The sequence below is a fragment of the Scyliorhinus canicula genome, chromosome 25 (genome assembly GCF_902713615.1).
Source record: "Scyliorhinus canicula chromosome 25, sScyCan1.1, whole genome shotgun sequence".
NCBI classification, from domain to species: domain Eukaryota; kingdom Metazoa; phylum Chordata; class Chondrichthyes; order Carcharhiniformes; family Scyliorhinidae; genus Scyliorhinus; species Scyliorhinus canicula.
Window position 1 is genome coordinate 4,600,540 of NC_052170.1, and position 14,788 is coordinate 4,615,327.

The window sequence follows — 14,788 nt, forward strand, 5'->3', positions numbered from 1 at the left end:
GAGTCAGTAAAGCTGTTTTGATGTAGCATTAATTAAATGGTAGCAGGTGTTTCTGCTCCTGTTTTCAATGTTTTCAGTTGGGAATGAATGAAAAGAACCTAAAAAAAAATCTGATTCTCATTTTCGTAAATCTAATCTCTCCTCTCCCTAACTGGCACCGGATTTACAACCTGGATTTGACTCTTTCCCCCCCCCCCCCCCCCCCCCCAACCAGGGGAGGGGGAAAGTCAGGGCATCATGTGGCACAGTGGTTAGCACTGCTGCAATGCGGCGACAACGACCCAAGTTCAATCCCGCTCTGGGTCACTGTCTGCGTGTGTGGAGTTTGCACATTCTCCCTGTGTCTGCATGGATCTCATACCCCTCTTTCTCTTCCTTCCCCCCCCCCCCCCAAAACAACCCAAAGATGGGCAGTTAGTGGCCACACTAAATTGCCCCTTAATTGGGGGGAAGAAAATTGGATACTCTAAATTTTATTTAAAAATAAAGGAAAATTTAAATAAGGAAGTGAGATTCTGGTGAATTACTGGTGCCCCCGCTCCACTTTCAACCGTCGCTTTTCACAGTAACTTTATTGAAGCATACTTGCGACAGTAAGCTGTTATTATTAGTTTGAAGTCCAGATCTGTGCAGGCTACCTCTTAATTCCTGGCTTATGAACTGTACTAGTAAACTAACCTGTAACGTCTGCGGCACTCAAACCAGCTAGTCTGGTGACCTGGAGTAGAATTGGAAAATGCTGCAAGCGCTCTGCAGAGCATCTGTGGAGAAATGGAAATATCTTTCCAACTCCTAGGTGGAGCCATCTTTAAGGGCGATATATACTTTATAGGGTGGTGTGGGGTCCTCCCTGTTTTGCAGTGGTTTTTCTCTCTCTCACCCTGACATCACCAGGTTGTAGATGCAGTCCTGGAGTATTTTAATGAACTATGTCGTTTTGCATCCTTTTACTGCTTCAGGATCACCTAGCTGATCTTCCTGATTGAAGAACTTTTAGGCATCTGGACTAAGATGGTGCCACTGACTCCATGACCCTGACACTGGGGGGCAGGGGAGGAAAGGAAATGTTTCTCCTGCGCTCCCCCCCCCCCCCCCCCCATTCCTAGTTTATTGAGGACAGTGTTTCCTAATTGGCTTGAGAATTGAAGGCACTCGCAATTGCATTGACATCTGCATCCAATGGCAAGAGGCTGGAGTCAGCCATGTGATATCAGGAATATGTGAGCAACCCTTTTGCACGTAACCCAGGAAACCTGGCCTGCGAAGCCTGTTGAGATTTGGTGACCGTGTTCACAGCTCGTATGCTTCTTGTTGACAATGTAGAATTTGTTCTTTTCCATCTGGCAGTCTTGGAAGGTTTCTATCAAGCAACATGATTCCATGTGAAGGTGTTGAGAATCTGAATTGGGCCATGCAACTATTTAAGTAAATTGACTGACTGTAGGGTTTTCTTAATGAGCTTCGCTGCAAAATCCCCAAGATTGTTTCTGATTCTCTCTGCTCTTACACCAACCCTCGCTCTCCCTGTTTTAACCTCTAATTCGCTGTCCCCCATTCTTAACTCCCCTTCCCCCAACGAAAGACTTGGTGGGTCGCACAGTGGTTAGCACTGTTGCTTCACAGCACCAGGGACCCGGGTTCGATTCCCGGCTAGGGTCACTGACTGTGCGGAGTCTGCGCCTACTTGTGACAATAATAAAGATTATGATGCAGTTGGTGGGTATAAAGTGCTTTAATTTTTCAAATAAATTTTAGAGTACCCAATGTCGTCATACATCAGTATATCATGGTGCAGACACACACTGATGGACACACAGGGACCAATCAACATGTACAAACACTGCAGCCAATCACCAGTTAGAATACACACTAAAGGCAGAGGGCACCACGGTTCCTGCTCATTCTGGGTGCTGCCTCAGTGTAACAGGAACTTATTCAGCCCAGCACGGACTCTCAACACGTGCCGAGAGAATCAACTGGTTTGGACAAGGCTTGGGTCTCGTTCAAGTTAGCATTATTTAGACCCACAGTCATCGTGTGTTAGTTAGTTTAGAAGTAGTTAATAAAATTGAGTTGAACCTTCATCAGTGTTGGAAGTTGGAAGTGTCTGTTCATCTCTCAAGCCTACACTAGCCAACACTTCACCCAATTCATTTTTTCCAATTAAGGGGCACTTTAGCATGGTCAATCCACCTATCCAGCACACAGACAGTGACCCAGGGCCAGGATCAAACCTGGGACCTTGGTGCCATGAGGCAGCAGTGCTAACCACTGTGCTGCCCTGTTGAGTGGGGGTGTCCTTAACTGCTGAGCAAGAACCCAGCCTCATCTGTCTGCCTTTAGGTGACAGCTGGCATTGGAGTATAATGGGGTTTTGCAGTTGTTGAACACTGGGTCTGAGCCCTCTGGCAGCCATTGCTGCCTCTAAACATGTGACACAAATCTGGTCTTGCGTCCCACAGTTTGGACGCCCTGATCTATTAAAGGAAGCTGCAGTGATGGGTTTTGAATTTCAAATTGTTATTCCTCCCCCCCCCCCCCAATGCCACTTTGCTGTTCAGCTGTGATGTTCTTTCTTACAGAATTGATGCATTCTGGTCCTGAAGGATCATCTTGGTAGCAACATGGCTTCTGCCCAGAACATGGATGGGCCTGAAATACCGGAAGTGGCTTCGGACCCAATACCAGAAGAGGATCTGGCAGCTGTTCAAGGGTCAGCGAGCAATCTGGAGAAAGCGGGGTCTGCCAAAGGCAGCCTGAAACCACCCACTGGAAATCGGGCCAAAGCAGGGTTCATGGGTAGTAGGCCACCAATTTCCAGCCGAACGGCCTCGACGTTACAAAGCAGAGTGGCCAGTGGCGGTCAGAATAAGAACGCGCAAGAGCAGAGAGCATCCAAGACTGTACCAGGATCTGGCACATCATCTCATGCCAAAATAATGGAGAAGAAGATGGCTGCCAGGGGCAAGGCCACTCAGGAAAATAAGACTGGGGCCTGTGGTGCAAATGGACCAGTGGGGAAGAGTGGAAGGCCCAGGAAAGAGGTGTTCACTGACCGAGGGAAATCTCCATCTCCACCACCCAGATCCAATGTCACCTCGGGTTTGTCCACTGCAGTTTTGTTTCAACTTTCAGTGCTGTTGAATGTGGATGCTAATAAGCTCCCTGTGTCTCATTTATCCATGTTTTCTCCATTTGGGAATATTCTGAAAGTTGATATGAAATATTATTGGGCAAAGAGGTTATCTCTTTAGCTTGAGTAGTGCCCAAAAAAAAACTCTTTACAGTTAACCCATTAACTCAATCCCTTCAAATCGAGATGTTCATAGAATCCCTCCAGTCCAGAAGGCCATTCAGCCCATCTAGTCTGGACCAACCCTCTTAAGAGTATTCCACCCACGTTCACTTCCCCACCCTATCTCTCTCACCCCTTAGCCTAGCCTAATGGGCAATTTAACATGGCTAATCTACCAAACTTGTACAGCTTTGGACTGTGGGAGGAAGCCTATGCAGACACTGGGAGAACATACAACCACAGTCAACCAAGGCTGAAATTGAACCTGGGTCCCTGGTGTTGAGTTGGCAGTGCTAACTGCTGTCACCCATGATACCCTATTAATATGACACGAGTGCGGCCTTGTTGTCACATGTCCTTATTGTGTGGCCCATGTGTCTTTGACGAGCACAATGCAAATTCATGAACCTGAAGCTTTGCTAATTTGAAAAGGTTTTGATCTTTTAGACTGTCCATATTTGTGTTAAGCATCTGCTTAGTCTTCATTCATCTGCCTTTGAGTTCAAAACGGGTCCCGCAGTAAAAAGGTGAGAACTATGATAACACTTTCACCTGGGGGATTTGTAAATTCTCAAATCTTTCATTCAAATTGTTAAAATTGGGTCTGTAGTTTCAAAATTGGTTTGGGACCAGATTGGGTTCCTTCTCGTGCCAGTCTCTCATTGTTCAATCCTTGCCAGTCATTGATCACTTTGATACTCCACTTTCTATATTTATCCTGTCTCTTTTAAAAAAAAAAAAATAAGTGTCAATTCATTTTTTCTAATTCGGGGCAATTTAGTGCGGCCAATCCACCTAACCACATGTTGTGGGGGTGAAACCCACGCAAACACGGGTGCAAACTCCACACGGACAGTGACCCAGAGCTGGGATCGAACCTGGGACCTTGGTGCCGTGGGGCAGCAGTGCTATATCTATCCTGCAAGCAACTGTGGATCTTGAGCAGACTCGGTGCACTCCTCAGTCGGGAGTAGTGGAAACTTCTGGGGAGATGGGATAAAGCAGTCTGGTTATCTTTCTATCTATCTTTTGCTTTGCAACTATAGGTTTTTCCAACTTGGCCCATTCATAACTTTTTTGTCCCGTATCCACTTCAACCTGCCCAATATCACCGCACCCTTTCAGTTAAATTAAGCTGTTAAGACTTTAAAAATGCTCGAGACTATAGGGAGGGTGACCTTATCACTTCTCCATATTGGGAGAAATACAGGGAACTGCAGTGTTAATTTGTACAATTGGAATCCTATAAGTTACAAATGGGAGTCCAGAAGTAATTTATTTAACTAGAAGCAGTCCAGAAGGCAGGTTCTCATCCAGGATCCTTGGGCCTTCTCCCCTTTACCCACTGCCCCAACCCCAGTTGTTACCGGTGCTAGGAATGTTTTGTGGTTTTGTACCTGCTGTCTGAGATCCTGTTCCAGCCAGCCCAATACTGATACTCCTCTGGGATTCCTGAGGGTTCTTGGGAAGCAGGCAGAAAGGTGGCCAAATGACCAACTACTCCACTCCAAACTGGCCAGACCCTCGCTCCCATACTCTTAATAGTTGAGTTTGACGTAATACCATTCCATGTTTTTGGTGATAAATGTCCTTGCTCCAGATGGGACTAAACCAGTGACTTGGATCAGGACAATATCTTCAAGTATTTTTGTTCCCAATTTCCAACAAACCTAAAACCCACCCAACACATTAAACCCCCTCCCTCAGCAGTCAACGGTAACCAACTCTCCAAAATGCAAAATGAACAAACACCAACTATTGTGGTAGCCATTGCTCACCCCTCCCCCTCCACTTGTGGGGTGAAATTCACTAGGGCCAAGACCCTCCCCTGCCATGCTGGGGCACAGGGTGGAGAAGCTGACCTCTACCCCCAACAAGACCTGTCTGCAAGTAGTCAGCGAGGCAAGGCTAAGACCCACCTGCAGCTCTAGCTGGTCCTACACCCCAGATACGGCTTCTTGAGGGACTGGGCTCCACATCTACAGCAGAATCTCCAAAATTGTGCTGAAAACTGCCCTCAAAATGTAAATCACCTTCTAAACCTTTCCAGCTTCGAGCAAGCCCAAAACATATGTACATGGGTTCACAGGGCCCCTCCCACATCACTCTCTGACATCCTCTACCCCCTCGAACAGCTGGCTCATCCTAGACTTTGAGGTCAGCTCTATCAACCCCAGAGTTGCACACTTGAGGCATTCGCTCTCCAGACAGTCCCTCCTAAAATGCCAGCCCTAGTTCTTCCTCCCACTTTGCCTTAACTACCTCCATGGACATATCCTCCTCCAAGCTGCCCCCCCTGACAACACTGCCTACAATGAGGAGGTGGGTGTTTTTGGGAAGAAAGTCCAGCACCTACGTATACTGGAAACTGTTGCCCCATCCAACCCAAACTTCTCATTCAGCTCCTCCCAAGCTCTCAAATCATCCTCTGAAAAACAGATCCTTCATCTCCCTAATCCTCCTCTATTCCCCAGAACCTTGCATGGCTCAAACCTGTGATTTCCCCTGATAGGCAGACTACCCCTTCCTTCCCATAACCCTGTTCCCAACCTAAAATACTGCCTCTTCAGCATGGCCATCACCACCAGACTCTGAATACTTCCCTGGGGCCATTGGGAGCAGTGCCATTGTCAGTGTGCGCAGCCCTGACCCCCACATCAACCCACCTCCATCCTCACCCACAAAAGCCCCCACCTCCCTATTCCGTCATTGAACTTTCTCTGCATTTGCTGCCCAGTAATACAGCAAATTCAGGAGGCCCAACCCCACCTTCTGCCCCCTCTGTAGTATCACCCTCCATATCCTGGCCACCTTCCCTGCCCAAATGAATGAGATTTACCTTGGGCAAAAAAGGGCTGGTAAGCACAGGCAAAAAAAAAACACTAGGAGTGGGAGAGGTAAAATGTCCATCTGTGCAGCCCATACCCTGCCCGCTAATGACGGGGGCAGCTTGTCGCAGCTCAGCAAGCCCTCACCACTAAGCTAGTGAAATAGAACTTCCAGAGACCTGCCCAATCCCAGGCCACCTGCACCCCCCAGATACCTAATGGGCTGCCAAAGTGAAATGGCAGCCCCGCTCCCACCCCTGGGGAGGAGACCATAAAGTGCACGCTTTTCCCTAAATTCAACTTGTACCCAGAGAACGTCCCGAATCTTTGAAGCAAACCCATTATGCTCCCGACTGGATGAGCCTGGCTCAGAAATATATAACCAGTCAGCTGGATACAGGACGCCCTATGCTTTCCATGCCCTCCCCCCCTCATTATCCACTTGCACAGCCCTGAGTGTAATGGCCAAGGTTTCCATAGCCAATGGAAGCAGATGGGGGCAACCCTGTCTCCTTCCCTGGTGCATCGCAAAGCACCCTAAATCCATACTATTTGTGCGCTCACTCTCCATCGGCTCCTTCTACAGAAACTGCACCTATACCACAAACCTCGGCCCAATCCCATATTTCTCCAACACCGCCTTCTGCACTGTAAATTCTACAAAATAGCTCCACTCCACCCAATCCCCCCCACCCCACCACCATTCACTTGTTTAAATGAGTATCCAATTCTTTTCCCAGTTAAGGGGCAATTATTCCACCTACCCGGCACATCTTGGGCGAGACCCACGCAGACATGGGAGGAATGTGCAAACTCTACACGGACGGTGACTGGGATGAAGGCTGCAGTGCTGACCACTTCCATCGATCAGTCACACCACCCAGGACCATTGATTCCTGTTTCACTGTGGCCCCTCCCACCATCACACTCTCTTACACTAACCGCCTTTGTTAGCTAGTGCGGTGACCCCCTGCCAGAGACCTCTTCTCCCCCCCACCTCCTGCCAGCCCCTCAATAACCTGGCTCCACCTGCCCAAAACCCCACCATCCCAAACCATGCAATGAAGAATCACACCCATGAGGAGAAACAGGAACCCAAGTAAATAACCCCCCTGCCATTAAGAGACCCAAAACAAAACTCCAATCCAAGGAAAAATAGCATTCCCCAGCTGCACTAACGGAGACCAAATCCCAACTCTCATCTCCATCCCAGTCCTTCAGCCTTCCTCCGCCATCTCCAAATAGGTATTTCACTCCCAAGCTCACTCTGCTGTGTATAACCAACTTTCACCTGTCCACAGGCTGCCCACCTCGCCAACTTCACCGTCAGATCTTGGTCTGTGTTTACGTCGTCTCACTCCACATGTTGGGCTGGATTCTCCCACGCTGGTGTGTAAACGGTGCTGTTTTACACCAGGAAAGTTCAAGTGTTTTTATTATCAGTTGGATGTGGCAGATTTTGGAACAGGGGGTTTTTGTTCCTCATCAGTCCTGTGGCTGGGGCAGATTCGATTATTACTGGAGCTTCCCCCCCCCCCCCCCCCCCCCCCAACAGCAATGGACAAAGCCACTGGGAAGGTCAGGAACACCTTTCCTTGCAAACTTCACACCTGAATCCCCCCCCCCCCCCTCCTGCTGGAGTCCTTGCTTCGTCCCCCAGCTCCTCCAAACTGGTAAAGCGCCTCTCCAGAACCATATCCTTCTGTTTTGCCCCTTTCTCCTCGCACACATCCATCCTCCTCCCTGCTTTGAACCTGTCCCTCTGATCAGCAACACCTTCAACCCTGCCCTCAACCTGGAAGTGCTGCCAAGATTGCCCCCAAATCTTCAGTGTGGCTTTCACCTTCAGGATTACCCGCATACCTCCCTGGAGCAAACAATAGCAGCACCATTGCCAGCACCCACAACCCCACTCTGAATCTGCCTCCATCCACTCCCAGAGAGCCTCAGTCTCCTCACCAGCCCTGCATTATCTCTGCATTCCTCACCCAGTAATAGTGCAGCAAATTGGCCTCTGTCTCCTCACTCCAGCCCTGCATCATCTCTGCATTCCTCACCCAGTAATAGTGCAGCAAATTGGCCTCTGTCTCCTCACTCCAGCCCTGCATCATCTCTGCATTCCTCACCCAGTAATAGTGCAGCAAATTGGCAATGGCCAGGCCCCCTGACTGGCACCCCTTCAGGAGCACCGCCTTCCTTCTGACACTAACACTAACAGAAGCCGTGGCGGAATGTTCACCTTTACAGCCTGTATTTGGCCAACCATTGACGAAAGAGACTGTCCCATCTCCCCCAAACCCTCCTTCGCCAGCCCTTCCCCCCCCCCCCCCCCCCAAACCCTCCACCTTCCCCACCAGGTTCGTGAAATTTAGCTGATGTGCCCAGCCCTGCACTCCCCAATGCCTAAAGTGAGTCGTTGCAACCCGAATGTCCACCCTTCCACTCTTACGCCATGGCACCTGGAGAAGACACTACACAATAGTCACACTTCCCTAAAACGGCCCAGACCTGTCCAGCTTTGGGTCCAACCATGTTTCTTCTCCTCCCCCCCCCCCCCCCCCCCCCCCCAACCAACTAGCAGGGCAGCCATGCTGGGCACTTTTTCTCCCCCACACAAAAAAAGAACAACCAATTCCAATGCCCCCACCCCTCCAAACTCCCTGTACACTTCATCCTAACCAAACTGTCCAAATCCCAACAATCATAAATGCCAAACCCTTTTTTACACCAAAACAGTTAACCATAACACCCATACACATAAAAACAAGAGGAGAAAGAAAACCAAATCGAAAGCTGTTCACTCCAGCGCCAGGCCTTCGGCCTTCACAAATGCCTCCGCCGCCATCTTGTAATAATAGTAATGGGTGACCTGAATCTTCTGGATAAATCTCACATTGCGCTTGTACAACACCACCTTGGCTCAACCAAAGGCTGCCTGCCTCCTTGCCAGCTGTCGTCAAGCCCTGGTATGTATGTATGTATGTATACCCTTGACTTCCCACTCCACCTCCTGCTTCTGCTTTGACCACCTCCACACCTTCTCCTTCACTTGACAATTATGAAAACAGATGATGACAGCTCTTGGTGGTTCAATCGTTCTCGGTTTGGGCTAGTGGGCCCTGTCTAATTCGTACGGGGGGGGGGGGGGATTAAAAAAAAAATTAAACTGTTTGTCACATGCTTGAGGTTTGAAAGGTGCCAATGCTGGAAATGGCTTTTTTAATTTAAAAAAAATAATCACAAGTAGGCTTGCATTAACACTGCAGTGAAGTATTGTGAAAAGCCCCTAGTCACCACACTCCGGTGCCTGTTTGGGTACACTGAGGGAGAATTCAGATTGTCCAGTTCACCGAACAAGCACGTCTTTCAGGACTTGTGGGAGGAAACCGGAGGAAACCCACGCGCACACTGGGAGAATGTGTAGATTCCGCACAGACAGTGACCCAAGCCGGGAATCGAACCTTGGACCCTGGCGCTGTGAAGCAACAGCGCTAACCACTGCTCTCATGTAATGGTCTGAAAATCGAAATGTACTTTTTTTGGTCTGACACCACGGAGTAATTCAACAAGTAACCACATCTCTGGCACCAGACATTGGCTACAGATAAATTTCAGATCGATGGTCTTTGCTTGACCACCTCCACCATTTTATAACCGTCACTGGGGCTGCGACCAAGTGTCACGGATACAAATGTCACCAACCGTCATATGATTCACTGATTGCTCCTTTTTCTCCAGGACCCCCACTTGAATCTTGCTGCAATGGAGGTGTAACTCCTCACTAATGGTGGTTTGCTTCATCCCTGTTAGAACATAGAACATAGAACGATACAGCGCAGTACAGGCCCTTCGGCCCTCGATGTTGCACCGACATGGAAAAAAAAACTAAAGGCCATCTAACCTACACTATGCCCTTATCATCCATATGCTTATCCAATAAACTTTTAAATGCCCTCAATGTTGGCGAGTTCACTACTGTTGCAGGTAGGGCATTCCACGGCCTCACCACTCTTTGCGTAAAAAACCCACCTCTGACCTCTGTCCTATATCTATTACCCCTCAATTTAAGGCTATGTCCCCTCGTGCTAGCCACCTCCATCCGCGGGGGAAGGCTCTCGCTGTCCACCCTATCTAACCCTCTGATCATTTTGTATGCAAGGTTCATGACCTTTCCAATTAAAGTGCTGTCAAGTTACCCAACAATCACTGCACAAAGTGGAAACTGAATGAGAAGCTCCAACTGAATCCTTGCACAGGTGAAAGTGAACAGTACGAAGCTTCCCCCATTCCTGATCCAACTCCCATCTTGGAATGAAATTCAGGAGAAAATGAATGAAATGCTTCATTTTGGACTCTACATCTGTTCCTGACTGGCTGCCCCATACCTGCTATTGATGTGATGTATTTAAAAGGGGGAATAAAATTTGTTAATGTTGGCCTTTTTGTAAACTATTGTTAAATCATTCCTCTTCACTGTCTTGACTTTGCTCCCTCATGAATAATTCATCTGTTTATTCAAAGATCTTAACTGGTTAATAACCCAAAGTCAATCTTTCACATGCACTGTTACATTGGAAAACTCTAACCTAATATTTAATTTCTAGTCTGGCGTTTACAAAAGGTTAGGAATGAACAACAATGTCTCGTAAGCTAACTGCTGGCTGTCCAGTTTACTGCAAGTATTGATTTCAACTTCAATAATTGTTTAATTTGGGATTAATTTGTTTCCATTTTCAGGAGAACCAAACAGCATTAGCTCTGTAATACAGGATGCCCTTTCACAAATTAATTGAATTAATTTGAATATTTTCAAATTTGTAAAATCTAATCTACAAAATCAAATTCCTCTCCCATCTGACCTAATTTCAGTTCTTTTGTAATTTATGCTTTTCTTATCAACTCTCAAATTCATTCTCACAATAGTATTTGCAATTTACTTGTGCATATTTTTAATTCACACACTCTTTTGCAGTTTTGAGGCAGACTGTGGCAATGAGCAAGTTGCCCATCCCGAAACCAGAGAAGTTACCACTGAACAAATTGAGCAGGTAATGGGAGTCTCTTCCTCTCTCTCGTAATTAATCCTGCAATGAGGACATTAATCTGAATTTGGCGTATTGTTTATAGCAAAACTAATCTGTACCACCTTTGTTCAACTGCAGCATTATCTCTTCTTTCCAAACTCTGACGCACACCTTTCTGAATACTGATTGCCCAGTATCTCCAAGGTGTAATTATCTCCTGTACACAGTCCTTGATACAACCAGAAATCTGTCTTTTGAAGAGATGGCACCTCTTGTGATCACCCGACAGTACTTTACAGCCATAAAGTACTTTGTAAGTTACTGTTGTAATGAATGAAGCCCCAGGTGACAGCAATGTGGTGATGAGCGATTATCTATAGTCTTCAAACAACATTAAACCAACAAATCGGCCAGAACACTGGGGAGAACACTCCTATTCTTCAACTATTTTTCAAAATAGTGCTCTGGGATCTTTTGGCATTTGCCCTGAGCAGGGAGATGGGGCCTCTTGTGTTGATGACCCCTCTGGCATTGTGTCCAGTCAGCTTGTTGATTTTAGGACTTTAGGGGACTGAACATGGAGCCTCCTTGCTCAATGAGTGTTACCAACTGACATCCTCCTGAGAGAACTGCCCAACAGGAGTACTTGAGTTAGGAAACACTCTCTCCCTTATCTCACTCTGAGGATATCTCTGCCTGGAGTGTCCTTCCAGATATGAAATTTCAATTTCTCATGTTTTCTAACCTGGGAATGATGAAACTAATTGTCTTCAATTAGGAGCTAATTGTTTTAACTCCCAGGAAGCTGCTGTGATGGCGTGGGTTAGAACCCATTTATTTGAAGAATGATGTGCATTATATAATACGCCCAAGTACTACCAGTTTAGTTCCATTGCTAATGGGTGAATAATTGAATCTGGTATGATGATGGGCTTAATTATGTATGAGATCATTTGTAGATGGGCCTGATACAATGGCCCAAAAAGCAGCTCGCCACAGCACAGCGTGGCCGAAAAGCTGGGGGGGGGGGGCTCCCATTGTGTTGGGGCTGGGGATACCCTTGGGGGGAGGGAGGGGGTGGAAACAGGTGGTTTGTGAAGGAGGGGATGGGGAAGAAGAGAAATGGGTGGTTCCTGAAGACCACCAGGAGGGTGGCAGTGTTCCCGTCACATTCTTCCTGCCCCAGCAAACCTGTTCAGAAGGAAGATTTGATAATCCTGTCTGACTCTCCCTGTAGAATCCCTGCAATGCAGAAGGTAAGTGACCTTCCGAGAGCACGGTACCTAGACCCACTCCCCCTGACTTCTCCCTGTAACCCTGCACATTGATCATGGCCTATCCACCTAACCTGCTCCTCCTTTGGGAGGAAACTCGTGCAAACTGCACACTCGCCCAAGGTTGGAATTCTACCCCAGGTGCCTGGAGCTGAGGCAGCAGTGCCAACCACTGTGCTGTCTAATGAACTTGGCCAATCTATTGCACTTTAAGCAAATTCTCAATTGCACATGTAACAACCAGGGAGAGGAATGTTGACTCTATTTTGTCCCTGTATTTACTTGAATCAGGCATACTAGTTACATCTGATATTTAAGAGCCAAATGTAAATTTGCAGTTTAATGAACGAGTTAATCCAACATTCTGGTCCTTGGCTGGTAGGAATGATGCACAGTAGAACGTCTAGTTCTTGACTAATTGAAGTGTTTTATTTTAAAATAAATGTGGTAAAGATAACTGAGAAATATATTACAAACTACTAATACTGCCAAATTATCTTGGGGCTACTGCAAGTATGACTGTCCACTGGCACGACTAACTCCCAACTCCTCGAGGCACAAAGTTACATGGTAGATTTACACTGCCACCTGCTGTTCGGAGGTTGTGTACATTATATACATGATTTCTTATGCATATCATAGGGGGCTGGGGTTAGAGAACCCCATGAGGGGAGACTGATGTTTTACTGATATCTGGGTGGGTTGTTGAGAAATCTAGTTAAGTTAACCGCAGTCTGCTTCTTAATTCGGGCACTCGCCCAGAATTAGTACAAGATGGAGATGATACATTTATTGCCTTCTATTTTTGCTCAAAACCCAGGGAATCTTGTGGCTTTATTCATTGAGCAAGAGCCTTGATGTCAGAACGAATTAATTCTATGTTGTCACTGTTGGCTCGAGATTCTGCATTTTGGGTGGACTAATTGAGTTGAGAAGGGAGATGCCACCATCTGCTGGCCTGATGTGAAATGACAGCAGGAACCTGCCGTATACACTGAGATTGGTAACTAGGTTAGCTATCATGTTCCTGGACTAAACATTGGCCACCATGTGTTGCTATGACTACAGCAGGCGCTAGCTTACTTTTTGTCCTGTTTTATTATACTTGCAGCCTGGCTCCTCTCGAGGCAGTATGATTGAAGAGTGATGTGAGATTTGCAACTTCCCACCCTGTGACATTTTTTTTTCCTTTTTTTCCAAAGACTAGATTGTACGGCTCCATGGATCCAGTCCTCGACTCCGAGTGCGGGAGCAGTGAAGAAGCAGCCAGCTCCGTCAAGCCACTCCACTCTGAACGCAGGAGCGGTGAGGAAACAAGCAGTGCCTCGAGTTCCTAACAAGCGGCAAACCCCAGCCCCCCTGGGTGCTGCGCCCACAGGAGATCGATCAAGGAAAAACCCAGCTCCCCTGGGTGCTGCACCCACAGGAGACAGGCCAAGGAAAAACCCAGCCCCCCTGGGTGCTGCGCCCACAGGAGACAGGTCAAGGAAAACCCCAGCTCCCCTCGGTGCTGCGCCCACAGGAGACAGGTCAAGGAAAACCCCAGCCCCCCTGGGTGCTGCACCCACAGGAGACAGGTCAAGGAAAACGCCCACCGTCCTGAGTAAGGAAGGCGATTTATTCATTCAATTTATACATTCAATTATTCATTGAGAGTGTAGCTGTTGCGATGCCATAAACATTGTGGGTTCTCGAACTAATCTCTGCCAGACTTCTTCTGGGGCCAATTCACGCTCGATTGGGAGGTAGATATGAGTTTAGTTTGGAGAGGTCAGCCATTGAGCTGTGTTTCTCCCAGACCCCTGCCGTCCATCAGCTATGACATGAGCCAAGTGTTTATTTTATAATCCATGAGGAGGCACGAGGATTGGTCACCTCAATTTCAGACAACACATCTGTGTAACCTTTTTAAGTGATAAATATTGGGAATATTCTGAAACCGTTTCTAACAGCCCGCACATCAAATGCTTGTTCAGTGTGAATGTGCTCTGAGGTTGCAAATGATCTCCTGAAACGATACTGGGATTAAATGAGATTGGGATTCCTAGAGTATGTGCAAACTCCACACGGACAGTGACCCAGAGCCGGGATCGAACCAGGGACCTTGGTTCCGGTGAGACTGCAGTGCTAACCCACTGCGCCACCGTGCTGCCCGGGATTCCTAGAGTAGGCATTTAGCATAGAAAAGCTCATCTCTAATTATTTTAAGAAATTGGAGGTAGTCATCTTTTATCGATCCCAATGACCCAATATAGCAGCGATCAAAGAAGCACGGTGCAGGAAATCATAGAATTTACTGTGCAGAAGGAGGCCATTCAACCCATCGAGTCTGCACCGGCCCTCTGAAAGAGCGCCCTACTTAAACCC

General features: G+C 47.5%; 1 protein-coding gene across 1 annotated transcript in view; it reads left to right on the forward strand.

Annotated features, from left to right (window-relative positions):
* The window catches only part of LOC119957105 (proteoglycan 4-like), a 32,968-nt gene that overhangs the window by 16,902 nt on the left and 1,278 nt on the right, over positions 1 to 14,788 (forward strand). The window contains exons 2-4 of the mRNA XM_038784801.1: positions 2,583 to 3,102; positions 11,096 to 11,171; positions 13,624 to 14,024. Of these exons, the coding sequence (XP_038640729.1) occupies positions 2,625 to 3,102; positions 11,096 to 11,171; positions 13,624 to 14,024 (955 nt within the window). The 5' untranslated portion in view covers positions 2,583 to 2,624. The remainder of the gene's footprint in view (positions 1 to 2,582; positions 3,103 to 11,095; positions 11,172 to 13,623; positions 14,025 to 14,788) is intronic.